This window comes from Aulonocara sp. 'chitande type north' Nkhata Bay, linkage group LG3 (assembly GCF_057382095.1).
Source record: "Aulonocara sp. 'chitande type north' Nkhata Bay isolate Kocher_YH1m ecotype deep benthic linkage group LG3, A_spYH_male_GT1.1, whole genome shotgun sequence".
In the NCBI taxonomy this organism is placed as follows: domain Eukaryota; kingdom Metazoa; phylum Chordata; class Actinopteri; order Cichliformes; family Cichlidae; genus Aulonocara; species Aulonocara sp. 'chitande type north' Nkhata Bay.
Genome location: NC_141346.1, coordinates 22,283,496 through 22,298,009, shown reverse-complemented (window position 1 = coordinate 22,298,009; position 14,514 = coordinate 22,283,496). Strand labels below are relative to the sequence as shown.

The window sequence follows — 14,514 nt, the reverse complement described above, 5'->3', positions numbered from 1 at the left end:
GCTAAAAATCTCAGGTGAAACACAAGGATATATGAAAATGAAGCAAAGCTGTTGAGCCTCACACATAGCTATTTAAAATGTGTCAGTGTTGGGTCTGCGCTTGCAGGCCCTGCTGGTTCAGAGACTTATCACCTCTTAACAAAGCAAGACAAACAGCCATCCATATTAACTTGCAAGCGAAGCCTGGTCGGAACAGACCTCGGAGGTGAAAGCTCCTCCACCTGTTTCCAGCCAACTCCAAAGAACCAGCCTTCCCTGCACCTGTAACATATGTGTTAAATACTTGTGAATTTCACCCAAAACACATTTTTTTGGATTAAATATGTCATTTTTGCATCTCACTCTCCTACCTGTGTGATCTGAGTCTGTGTGGGTGTGCGCTGCGTGATGACGTAGGCGCGTGCATGTGTGCCCCAGTCACAGCTCCTTTCAGCATGGCCGGAGGTAAGTCACTGCCACGTTGCTCTCAGCTAATTAAAGTTTGTTCAGATCCCAAGCTGCAATGTGAACACAGCCGAACCGCCGCATTTTTGTTTGTCATTAAGAGACTCATTCGGGATACGTTTTGTGGAGGGCGGAGTTCGCTAATATACACTTATAATGAGTTTTAGCCGAGAACACAGCTGAAATGCTAGCATGCTAAGTTAGCCTGATCGCTAGCGGCTTGAGAGCGTACTCGCGGCAGTCTTTTTTTTTAACAGCATGCACTCTTTTTTTCCTTCGTCAGGAGAGGTGTACTGGCAGTCGCGTCACACACACAGATCAGACACATATTTCTGTGTTGCAGGTATGGAGATGTTCTTGTGTTTTGGAGATGCAGTCTTTCATTCATTGTTTTTATAATTACAGTGTTGTATTGCCTGTTAGATGGCGGTTATTAATATGATTGTACTGAAGTATAATGTTTGAACTATAAGCACTAGAATATTGGGTCCTGGTTATTGAATTGTATTTATCTGACTGTTTATTTGTTTTTGAATTATTTTGTTTAGTCTTATAAGTTGTTTTTAATGGTTTTTCAGTGACATATTATTTATTTTGTGCTTTTTGTTTTTGAGAGCTTAAGTTAATGTGTTGTATTTGATTTATTATATTATTATAGTATTAATGAAGCTGCAGGCACAGCTCCTTTCAGCATGGCCAGAGGAGAGGTGTACTGGCAGTTGCGTGACACACACAGATCAGACACATATTTCTGTGTTGCAGATGTGCAGTAAACAGCCAAAGACCCAGTACTGTCTCCTGCCTCTTACTTTCACGCCAGAACACAACGCAAGAACAACAGGCGTAACACTTGAACGGGTTACACAGCCTTTATTGAAATGACACAACTCCCATTTTAAAACCATAAATGGTGTGTCGTAACAGTTAAAGCAGTGTGTGTGTGTGTGATTATGTGTGTGATCGCTAGCAGCTTGAGAGCGTACTCGCGGCAGTCTTTTTTTTTAACAGCATGCACTCTTTTTTTCCTTCCTTCCAATCAGCAAATTAAGTGATTGCATCACTCTGAACGAGTTGAGCTACTGCAGAAAACTAGCACTGGGCACAACAGCCTCAATTTTTCTTCACTGATATGTGATTTTGACATTACATTTACTCATGTTAAGGGTTTTAATGAATTTCAATTTAATGTGATGATGCTTAGATTCACCTTCATATGACTTTTACTGTCCAGTATAAAGAAAGTATAAACTGTCAACCTGCAACCTATTTTAGTTTTACCGCACCAGAATCCTACGTCAAGCTTTGACTGTTCTCATTTCCCTCTTTATTTGTGAAGGTAAAGTTCATCTACAATGTAGGCAACAGAAAATAGAGCAATACAAAAAAACATTTTTTTCCCACGTATGCTGGGAAAAAAACGATTCAAGCTGAGTGACTTCATTAGAATTGAAATTTAGAAAATAAGTAACACTGAATTTTTTAAAACATTGCCCCCAGCAAAATGTTTGACCTTTTTTGACTTTTTTTTTTTGACCCTGAAGCATTTCTACAATTCCAATTTAACTAAGGATTTTAGTTCATGGTTGTCAAAGGAGTTGGTAGCCTTTTGAAGAACCTGTCATCATCTTGTCTCATTGAGCAACCTGGTTACTACTAGTATATTTTATAACATTTAATGTTATATAAAATTGCAACATACAGTGTTTACTCTAGCTCCACAGAAAATTATTACCAAATTGGATTGTTTTGTTTTTGTTTTGTTTTTGTTTTTTTGCTCGTCAGTCACTTCATTAGGTACACTTGTTCAACTGCTCATTAATGCAAACATCTAATGAGCCTACAACATGATAGCAAATCAATGTTTTTAGGCAGACATCAGGATGACCTGCTGGAGTTCAAGCTGAATATAACAACAGGAAAGAATTTTTCAACCAAAATTTAGAAATAATGAGGCACCACTTTTGTGGACATCATTTTGATGAAAAGAGAAGATATTTCACATTTCACTTTCTAACTAAATGAAATCATTATGTACGCTCATGTGTACATGAACTATGTTTAAATAGCAGAGTGCATTATTTTATGTTCTCTGTCTTATCTGTCTTATGGCTGAAAGAACTTCAGTGATTTGCTGAATGCCAGAAAAGATTTAAAATGTTCACTACTTCTGTGATATATCTCAGCATTTTACTTATTTAACCTTTATTTTTACAAGTAATCGCACTGACACTCAGTGTCGCCTTTACAAGAGAGAAATCTAAAATTAACAAAAAATGTTTCCCGTCTTATTAAAAACAAGAACAAGTTCCCAGTGATGCACATACTACACCTAAACTGAGGATGTGAGCATAACAAACCAGCCTACAAGTTGCACCGAACAGAGCCTTAACTGGTTTCATGTTCCACCCACTGATAGTGAACTGAAACAAGGTGGCTTGACTTGACACAGAAGCCATTCTACTTCTTTGGATTATTGTGTTCAACGTCACAAAAATATTTAATGTTAAAATAGATTTATTAGCAAGAAGATACCTCTGCTCACTGCTGTAACACTTCAGTTTACTCTGCAGTGTTTAGTCTGCAGCAAGACAACATGGACGTCAGAGCTCTGTGCATCAGACTGTGTGAGTACTTTCTCATTTCCACTTGACCATTTTGCTTTTTTTTTTCTTTTTACCTTAAGATACAGTAACCGAATGCATTTTTGTGATCCAGATATAAAATGTGATGACACGTTTACTCTTAGCTGTAAAAGTCAAAAAGAAAATATGAAACTTTGTTGTGTCTCTTTAGTGATGTCCAGCATGATTCTGCTGGGTGCACAGGATATGAAAATTGGTGTGTACATGCTATTTTCTCATCTATATTAAAATTGTTAAACATTTTGGAGGAGAGAGAGCAATTCAGAAGAAAAGTTGTTGTTTCTTGTTCTTTTGTGATTTTAGCGAAACGCGTTCTGTGATGATTAATCATCATATGACTTATGATACACATTAAAAATATATATATTTTACTTTGTCATTATTAAAGTCTAGTACATCAGTTTAAGTAATAAGAATCTAAACATAATCTTTCTTTATTCTGTGTTTCAGATGCAGTTTCTCTTCATATTGTTCCAAACAGATTGCAGTTCTTTGAATATGAATCCACAACATTTCACTGTGAAGAAGTCAGTTATTGTGAAGTTCTGCATAAATTTAAAAGGAAAATAAATGCATGTAACAAAACTAACATGAGGACACCAACAGGATCATCCTGCAAAATGAGAACTCTTTATACAGACGACAGTGGAGAGTACTGGTATGAGACTGAAGGAGGAATAAGAAGCAACAGTATCAACATTTGTGTCACTAGTACGTTTGAAGAAAAATAAAGAAAGAACAACAACTTTTGATAAATTTTAATTACTTAATATTGGTTATAATTTAATATTGCTTTCTATTTAATGAAATTACATTAAATAAATATCAAATGTTTGTTGTTTCAGATGGTTCTGTTATCCTGGAGAGTCCTGCTGTTTCTGTGTTAATGGAAGAAACTGTGACTCTGGGCTGCAGAAACAAAACTGCTTCCTCCAACTTTACAGCTGATTTCTACAAAGATGGACGTCACATCCATAGAAGCTCCACAGGAAACATGACCATCCACAGAGTTTCAAAATCAAACGAGGGACTTTACAAGTGCAGCATCTCAGGAGTTGGAGAATCACCAGAGAGCTGGCTAAAAGTCTCAGGTGAAACACAAAGAAATATGAAAATGAAGCAAAACTGTTGAGCCTGACACACTATTTAAAATGTGTCAGTCTGAATAAACACTGAACATCTGAAAATGAACATTTGGGGTTTTTTTGTCTTAACTGAACTCTTCTCTCTTTTCAAACTGTCATTTAGACTCTCAAATTGTGAATTCAACTACTAATCCAGACAGTCACATAGAGACGAGCCACACTTCCCCTGCTGCCACACCTTGGATCACTGCTACGATTTTATTTCTTTTTCTCTTGATTGTGACCATGGGACTGTATCACTTTAGCAAAGGTTAGTGTGACAGAGGTAATGAAAATACTGAAAATATTTTCTTTTCATGCAAAACTTTGGATTCAATGCTTTTGCTTTGCTGTACATACTAAACATATATGTTTCCTTTGCAACATTAATCTGGAATCGAGGCACCTTAAGTGTTCTGACATGGAAAAATTAAAAGTGATAATTGCATGTCACATATAATGTTTGAAAAATATCTTTGTTCATTTTTCTAAACGTAGATGGTTAAGGCAAAACTGAAGCTCTAACAGGTCAGAACAGAGATACTGTGTTAATATTTTCTGTTCATTTTTATTGTTCAGTGGAACAAATGTAATAATTATAATAAATACTTTCTGTACCTTATATTTGAGAAATTATTTTATGTCAGAACTTGAAATAATAATTATGATGATAGCATTTAGGAGTTTATTCTCAGCCCAAGAGATGTATTGCCTAATTAGATTATGCATTGTTTTGAAATCAACATGCCTGTTGTGCACTACACTAACAGCGTTACTCTAAAACGTAGTTTATCAGCATTTTAATGATTTTTATGTTTTGTGTTTCCATGTCCATAGAGGCCAGTAGAGTGAACACAGGTAGAGCAACATGTGTTGCTGCAAGAAGAAACAGGAAGAAGAAAGGTATGTTTCCGAGGAGTCGTTTAACCACAGTAGCACAATAGTTTTTCTATGAAGTCGTAAGCAGAAAAAAAGTGCACTGTCTGAATGTTTTGTCAGTGTGTATGTGTTATTTATAAATGTGCAGATGCTAGTGTTAATTTGAGCTTAGTGAACTTACGCCTCAAATGAAAACCACATAGACTCTAAGTCTCTTTCAGATATGAACTGTATCTACAGTGAGAGCTTTGAGTTTTCTCATACAGCTCAGAAAGGTTACATGTGGCAAGAAGTACAACTTCTGACATGCATATCATTTCAACATAAATATTTAACACAGCTTTTAATTGAGCACTTAAAAAGTATAGGAGTTAAAAACTCAATGAAAGGTGAAAACATGAACACATATAACATAATTAATTTTAATTCAATTTTCAATTTTATTTATACAGCACCAAATCACAACAATAGTCACCTGAAGGTGCTTTATATTGTAAGGTAGACCCTACAATAATACATAGAGAGAAAAACCCAACAATCATATGACCCCCTATGAGCAAGCACTTTGGCGACAGTGGGAAGGAAAAACTCCCTTTTAACAGGAAGAAACCTCCGGCAGAACCAGGCTCAGGGAGGGGCGGGGCCATCTGCTGTGACCGGTTGAGGTGAGAGAAGGAAAACAGGACAAAGACATGCTGTGGAAGAGAGACAGAGGTTAATAACAATCATTCAATGCAGAGAGGTCTCAGTGCATCATGGGAATCCCCCAGCAGTCTACACCTTTTGCAGCATAACTTTTCTTCTGCCTGTCCTGTTTGGCTCTTTTGCCATCAGAATTGTTGTCTAAAGGCAAAGAAAGATGCCCAACGGATTTACTTTACCAAACTGACCATCCCAGCCTTGCCGTAATGGTTCATTTGATTCACCTTTTATTGTTTATTTTATTTTCACTTGTTGAATACGGGACAGACTTGACTGGAGGAAAGAAGGGGAGAAAGAAAGAGGGAAAGAAAAACAGCTGAGAAGAGGGACGGGGGAGAAGGGCAAAAAACAAAAAACAACAGAATGGGCAGAAAAAAAAAATGCATCTATCGATCACCTGGATCACCTGTTGAGAAAGAAAAAAGACAACAAGCAGAAGAGAACAAGAGTAATAGAATAAACAACATCACAATGATATATGGGAATATGGCAGTAAATACTAAATATTAAACATTATTGTGCAGCATAACTAAGGGAGGATTCAGGGTCACCTGACCCAGCCCTTAATATATGTTTTAGCAAAAAGGAAAGTTTTAAGCCTGATCTGAAAAGTAGAGTGTTAGTTTAATATGTGCATTGAAGACTATCCTGTTGAAAAATGACTCCAAGATTCCTCACAGTGTCACTGGAGGCCAAAATAATGGTATCCAGAGAATAAAAGGAAGGTTAGAGATTTGGCAGTAATTAATTATGACCACTGGGTCTAGAGATGGCTTTTTAAGTAACGGTTAAACTACTGCCAGCCTGAAGACCTGTGGTACATAGCGTGGTACACAGTCAAATTTATGTCATAAAGTGACACAACAGCAATAAAATAATGTCAACGTCCATTTGTGTGTGTGTCTGTGTGTATGTGCGAGAGAGAGAGAGAGAGAGAGAGAGGGAGAGAGAGAGAGAGAGAGAGAGAGCGTGTGTGTGTAACTATTAGTTATTTTATTTCTAACTAACCAAAAAGCTGCATTCTTATCTAACTGTGAATGTGAAATTTTGCTAAATTCAAATGAAAATCTATGAATATATTAAAAAGCAAACACGGATTATTGTTATTGATATTACTGTGGTTACTCATCCTCTCACTCTTATTGTTTCTCTCTGATGAAAGAAGATGCACTGTCGTCTACATCCATTTACTACAGCTTTGTCCCGAGTGACACTCAACCACAAGGTACGATTCAGTGTTATTAAAAGTAATTTGTTATTGACACTAAGATTAAGCAAAGCAGAAATATCACGTAGTATTTGAAACAATCTAAGGTAAATAAGTGTTTTATTACATAAGAAATTGGCTTCAAACTAATTTAATTTTATTATAGAACATATTCAACATTTTTCTTAAATTTAAACCACTGAATATAGAGGTTAGCAATCCTTGGTCATTGTCACTGATATTACTTTGGTCCTCTATTCTTTCACTCTCACTGTTTCTCTCCATCAGATGCACGGTCCAATAGACCTATTTACAGCTTAGCCCAGGGTGAAACTCAGCCACAAAGTAAGACTCATTGTGATTAAAAGCCATAATGTTATCATGGTTACCTATCTTTTCACTCCCACTGTTTCTTTCGGTTTTATTCTATTAGATGAAGGTGAACTGTCTTCTAGAAGCTTTTACTACAGTTTAGCCCAGGGTGACACTCAGCCACAAGGTGAGACTCATTGTGATTGAAAGCCATTTAATAGTGATGCTTAGATTAAGCAACAGCAGAAACATCACCTAACAAGTGTTTTATTATATAGAAATATGGGTTACCAACTAATTTATTTCCATCTATTATCAAAGCAGAATCAGAATCCACCACAAAAATCCTCTCACCAGGTATAAACCAGCCAATAGCAGAGGATCCCTTTTATTCTCCAATCCAGACGGTAAGACTGGGGGCAGTTATGCCTTACGTGTTGCATTCAGATAATATGTGATGAAGATGAATAAATGGGTTTCATAGTGTAGACACTCCAATGCTAACTCCAGTGTTATAATATAGATATACAGTGGTGTGAATAAGTGTTGGCCCCGTCCTGATTTCAAATCAAATCAAATCAAATCAAATCAAATCACTTTTATTGTCACATCACATGTGCAGGCACACTGGCACAGCACATGCGAGTGAAATTCTTGTGTGCGAGCCCCACAAGCAACAGAGATATGCAAAACACAACAACACAAACGAGCAAAATACAAGAATGGCCAACCTGAAACTAATAAATATATGTACAATATATAATAGTGTATGCATTCCTGGATGTGTATACTAAATATTATAATAATTTCCTAGTGTTTTGTATTTTCATAATAACATGTTTCAGATTATCAAACACATTTTAGTAACATACAAACTCAAGTAAATAACTCAAGTAAATACAAAATGCGGTTTTTAATTAACGATTACATTGATTGAGGGAGAAAAGTTATACAAACCTGGTCCTGTGTGAAAAAATGATTGCCCTTTTTGTTAAATCAGGAATTAACTGTGATTAATCACATTGTTCGGAAAGCTTGGAAAGCTCAGTTTCACTAACAGTACTCAGGCCTGATTACTGGCAGACCTGTTGAATCAAGAAATCACTTAAACAGAACCTGTCTGACAAAGTGAATCTGCTTAAAATATGTCAAAAAAACAATATCATCATCATCTAAAGAAACACCTGAGAAACAATGTCACTGAAATCTATCAGTCTGGAAAGGAAACAAAGCCATTTCTAATGCTTTGGCACGCTAATGAACCACGGAGAGAGCCATTGTACACAAATGGAAAAAACCTGGAACAGTGGTGAATCTTCCCAGGAGTTACTGGTCTACCAAAATTACTTCAAGAGCACATCAACGAATCATCCAGGAAGTCACAAAAGAACTCAAAGAACAACATTAAAGAACCACAGGCCTTGTGTTTCAGTTAAGGTCGGAGTTCGTGATTCAACAATAAGAAAGAGACTGGGCAAAAATGATGGAAGAATTCAAGGAGAAAACCACTTCTGAACAAAAAGAACATAAAGACATGTCTCACATTTGCCAAAAACATCTTCAAGACTTTTAGGAAAATATTCGTGGACTGACAAAACAAAAGTTAATTTTTTTGGAAGGTTTCAGTCACATGACATCTGTAATAAAACCTACAGCATTTCAGAAAAGAAACATCATAGCAACTGTAAAATATGGTGGTAGTAGTGTGATGGTCTGGGCTGTTTTCCTGTCTCAGGACCTCTACCAAAACATCCCGAAGGAGAATGTCAGGTCATCTGTTCAGGACCTCCAGCAAAGCAGACTTGCATTTTACAGCCGGACAATGGTCCAAAACACACAAGTCCAAATGAAGATTTTGGAGTGGCCCAGTCAAAGTCCTGACCTCAATACTGACCTAAACTGAGTTGCTGTTGCATGACCTTAAAAAGGCGCAATACCATGTAGGTTTGGATTTTTTTCATCCTTAAAATGAACACCTGTATTTAGGAACAGCATTTTGTGTTTACTTGTGTTATCTAGCTCTAATATTTAAATTTCTTTGATATGAAACATTCAGGTGTAACAAAAATACAAAAAAAACAACTCAAAAATCTGGAAGAGTGCAAACACTTTTCACATCACTGTATATAGCGTATTTACTCATTCCCAAACTTGTGTTAAATAATGCTGCCATGAAATAATACGTATGTAGAAAAGAAACCTTGATACAGTACAGAGTACAAGAAAAATATACTTGTTTTTGTTTTTTGTATTCCATTCTATCTTGCAGGTTGCAGAGTGATCTGATTGAAGACATAATCACATCTCAGTGAGAGATTTTGTAATTGAAGATTTTTCATTTGGTTTTGGTTTCTACATTTATAAATCGTGATAACTTTTGTCTAGTTAGTTAGACACAGCTGGCTGCCAGACCCACATGGTTATAAGTAGATATGAGGCTGAATGCTAATAAAAGCACCTGAATGCTAATAAAAGCACACTTGACCTGTCTGTTGTCTTCTATGTGTATGAATGCTGTTTACAAGAAAAGAGTCATTACAGCTTGTAACACACACACTCACTGTGGTCAACCACTAATCTAAAATTGTTGCATTACATTTTTTCCCCAAACAGACGCATCACCTTCTGGGTGAGCCTAACAAGCTTGTCTCTAACTGAAATATGGTCTAGTACAAGATAAAACACAGTGTTGTACAAAAAAAACTTTACAACAAATGATTCATTAAATTTAAACAGGATTTGCGTTTACATGACGCACCCATCCCTCATTGCAGTTAGACCTGGTGACTCACTTAAACAGAACTCATCTGATGAAGTGAAATACGCTAAAAGATCTCAACAAGCAGTAATAGACAAGGGAAAAGAAGGAGGACACTCAAAGCAACAAAGTCATTGACATCAAAATAAAGATTTTGGAGTGGTCTAGTCAAACTCTGGATCTAAGCAAACAAGAGTGGGCCAATTTCTTTTTTGCATAGGGCCAGGTAAGTTTGGATATTTCCATTAATAATCTAATCATCTTTTAAAAACTACATTTTTACTTTGGTTATTTTTGTGTTTTTCAGATTCACCACAGCCCTACCATAATGTTTACCTCATCTTGCAGACTGTGTTCATCAAGATGATGGTGGCTCTGCTGCTGCTGATGGGTCTACTTCACTATGGGAAAGTTGGAGCTACAACAACTAACTCATGTTCAACATCATGTAATTGTAACTGTCAGTAAATCAAAGATGGCGGTGTGCTTTGATGCAGTGGTTTTCTGCTCTTCACGTTCGGTGCTTTGTTTTCTATATTTTCTACATATACAGTGGCTTGCAAAAGTGTTCGGCCCCCTTGAATTTTTCCACATTTTGTCACATTACAGCCACAAACATGAATCAATTTTATTGGAATTCCACGTGAAAGACCAACACAAAGTGGTGTACATGTGAGAAGTGGAACGGAAATCATACATGATTCCAAACACTTTTTACAAATAAATAACTGCAAAGTGGGGTGTGCGTAATTATTCAGCCCCCTGAGTCAATGCTTTGTAGAACCACCTTTTGCTGCAATTGCAGCTGCCAGTCTTTTAGGGTCTGTCTCTACCAGCTTTGCACGTCTAGAGACTGAAATTCTTGCCCATTCTTCTTTGCAAAACGGCTCCAGCTCAGTCAGATTAGATGGACAGTGTTTGTGAACAGCAGTTTTTAGATCTTGCCACAGTTTCTCGATTGCAAAGACGCTTACACACATGGATAATGGTTAGAATAAGTCTCTGGGTCAGAGAGTCCCAAACATGATATTCTAAACCAACTTTGAATCACTAGAAGCAAAATGGATAATAGTATTCGATTATCAAGGCTAGGCAGAGAGGTGTTTTCCTTTTCTGTCTCTTACAGAGAAAGACGAAGACACCAGACGAGGTCATGGAAATATGAGGATGCTTCGCAGCAGACACCAAGACTGCCACATCCGTGCAGTAGGAGGATAGTTGCTATAATCTATGCTTTTGTCTCACTATATAATGTTGTGCAGCGCACTTGAGCGTTGTCCTTTTTATGAAGCATGCTGCCGATTCACACAGAGGTCACCAGCACTGTGTAAACTTATAATTTCAACTGCCAAAGCAAACGAAATCTTTTTTAAATGACAGATCTTTCTCCTGATGGGCCCTGCCCATGGGTGGATACCAGGGAGGTCCAGACCTTCAATGGAATTTTACAGCCACACACCCAGACCATGACACTTATGTGTGTTTAATTGATTTTCTTTTATTCTGTGTTCCCTTCCTCCTTTTTCAATTTCTTGTATTTAGTCTATGCGTGTTTGTGTGTCTCCATATGAAGTCTGTTTACTTTTTTGTCCGTGTCAAGCTCTTGTGTTGTAGTCAGTCTGGGTTTCCTGTTTTATTTATCCATCATTCCATTCAGCTGTGTTCAGGTGTTTTCTCTCATCCCTGAGCTCATTTATGCATTTAAGTTTTCAGTTTTCCTTTGTTCATCGACGGATTGTGATCTGTCCGAACCCAGGCTGTGTGCTCTCTCCTAGTATTAGTGTTCTTAGTTTCTATCAGTTGATGGCTGAGTTTTGTGCTTCAGCAAGCTGCTATTTACATTTAGTCTGCATTTAGTTCTTCCCTCTAGAACCACACAGTGCTTCCATGTGTCAGGTGTAAGGGAGCGGATGCTGTTGGCCCCTACCCACCACCCACCCTTACATGCATCGTAACCAGACATTTCTATGTTTAATTTAAAAGCAGATCCTGACGACACAATCGTTGTTTTGGATAACTAAACTAAAAAAACTAAACTTGTCGCGCTGACCTAGTAGGTGTGGCTGTTACTCCTCTCTTCCTCCTCCTGCCCACTACCTGCTCTGTGCTGCTGCTTGCACGTGACTGCTGATTAGACCTTGTGTGCAATCTACAACTAAGCGCAGCCTGGTGCGCGCCGCTCTGCCAGGTGAGCTGAATTAGAGCAATCAAGGGCTGGCGTGCCTAGTAGACCATAAAATGCATGCAGCAGTCATTTGACCCGGGTGCGACATACTGAGAGGACAGCAAATGAAGCACAATCCACTTTCCACTGTGAGGAAGACTTTGAGCTAGACGGGCTATTGGTAAACGCTTGGACTCGTATTTGCTGCTTATATGTTTTGGATCTATGGAAGCTCAATTGTGGAAATGTATTTGTGCTTTGGGAAATAGTTACTGCATTTAAGTTTAAAAAATTATATTGATATTAAAATGAATGTTTAAGTTTGAGTAAATTGTTTATGTAGATAGTAGTGATGGCCAAATGAAGCTTTCTGAAGCACTGAAGCTTGTATTGAAAAACGGTTCATTACTCGAAGCTTTTCAACACAGTCCTCTCTGGTGACATCTGGTGGCCAAAAATATGAAGAGCAGCTTGAATCCACAAAATAAAACCAACCGCTTCATTATGATTGCTCACTACAGAGTGGAATTCTGTCTGATATTGGGCCTCCGTTGTATGGAACGCCAGTATGGAGTGCCAGGACTGCCATAATGAATTAATTAAATGTGGCAATAATTAATTAAATAAATAGTTATGACACATGTAATTAAATTATTGACACATTTAATTAATTATGTATGTATTTCACATTTTAATTAATTATTGACACATTTAATTATTTAATGATTTATTTCATTTTGGCAGTCCTGGCGCCTGGCTCTCATCATGACATAATTTTATCTGTCAGCCTCACCCATCAAACTCAGGGGGCGGGGTTAACGCTGCCCATGCAGCTTCTCTAACATTTGATTGGTTGCCGTGCAAAGTAAGTCAAAACAGGTCGATCCTAGATAATCGATTGCTTGTGTAGACTTGGGGCAGCCAGGTATCCCAGAATGCAGATCAAATCACAGGCAGCAATGGTGGTGGTGTAGTTTTAAAATACCCAGTTTTTCTGTCACCAGCTACACTTTTAACAGTGTTTTAGCCGCGAATGTCGCGACGTATGTCTGGTCAGGTTGTCAACATAGAACATGTTTGCAAAAGTGCTCAGATGTTTTCAGAGATTTCACTAGCTCTGCTAACAATTAGCATGCAGAGTGCACCCAGGGGGTTACGTTAACCGGTTTGTTTACATATTCCACTCTCCGTGTTTCACATGTTGCATTCGCAGATTCTCATTTTCACCGAACGATCGTCTCTTTCCGCCTGGTCTTGTGTCTCTGTGCTTCTGTAACATAAAGAACGAGCTGACATTTTCCTCAGGACACCAGCGATCAGCTCAACAGGCCCTCAGTATACCTGCATGCATCCTCCTCATCATCTGTCAGCTGTTTAACACCTGCTGCTAATTCAAGAAACACGCCTACGTTTCCTGGTGATAGTCACAGTTTAACCGGGCAGCCGGTACTCGATATAAAGCAATGTCAGCGCATTTTTCTGCACAAGATAAGTAAATATAGTGTTTTCCCCGAGCGCAGAGCTGCTGGAGCTCTTTTCCTTACAGAGCACTTTATAGGCGAACAGCTTCATCAGCGGCTGATGTCCAATCACCGGCACACAGCTTTGAAACCTCAGCTGAGTTTTAGCTCTCAGTGGTTAAACGCTGGACTTCATTCACTCAGGTTCTGTCTGTCGGGTCACGTTTACTTCGCTGTTTTATTTACAACTGAGCAAATCGGTTTGGCTGAGGTTAAAGCTACGTTTCATAACTGCATAGTTTCACAGACATTTAATGGTTCACTGGCACATGTGTTAGACTGAACTATCATCTAAATATCATCTGTTTTTTAATAGTTATTCAACTGTATTCTAAGCACCAGCTGTCTGTTAGAATGTGATTTTTTTTTTCTCTCTCTGTTGGCAGAGGTATAAAAATGCGCAGGAAACTGTGACGTGCATGGCAAACTTCACCGACAATATTTAGGGAGGAATAAACACACATCAGACATAAATGAACCATTTGCCTGTCTCCATAATTGAGAGAATTTTCTCTTCTTATGTCAACACTCTCTCTCTCCTTTTTTTGCTTTTTCGGTCATGTTATGTTTACCTGTCAAAGGCTTGTTACAAACTATGAAACACATCGTGCAGACTTCTGGATGTTAGAAGAAAACTAATACTGCTCATGAAGGAGACTAAAGGCAGGAAGGTGTCCTTTAAAACTAAACATGCTAATAGGACCTCCCTATTTATATCATAGTTTATGATATAGCACGTGTATTTCAGTAATAGCCTGCTGA

At 37.8% G+C, this 14,514-nt stretch overlaps 1 protein-coding gene across 1 annotated transcript; it reads left to right on the top strand.

Annotated features, from left to right (window-relative positions):
• The first annotated feature begins 2,946 nt into the window (after window positions 1-2,946).
• LOC147334574 (uncharacterized) lies at window positions 2,947-7,768 on the top strand. The gene is made up of 10 exons (XM_086287370.1): window positions 2,947-3,068; window positions 3,238-3,282; window positions 3,537-3,797; window positions 3,932-4,177; window positions 4,335-4,481; window positions 5,048-5,113; window positions 6,954-7,016; window positions 7,287-7,343; window positions 7,432-7,497; window positions 7,635-7,768. Exons 1-10 carry the CDS (start codon window positions 3,038-3,040, stop codon window positions 7,766-7,768), a joined length of 1,116 nt encoding a protein of 371 aa, XP_086143496.1. The 5' UTR covers window positions 2,947-3,037.
• Window positions 7,769-14,514: the final 6,746 nt, after the last annotated feature.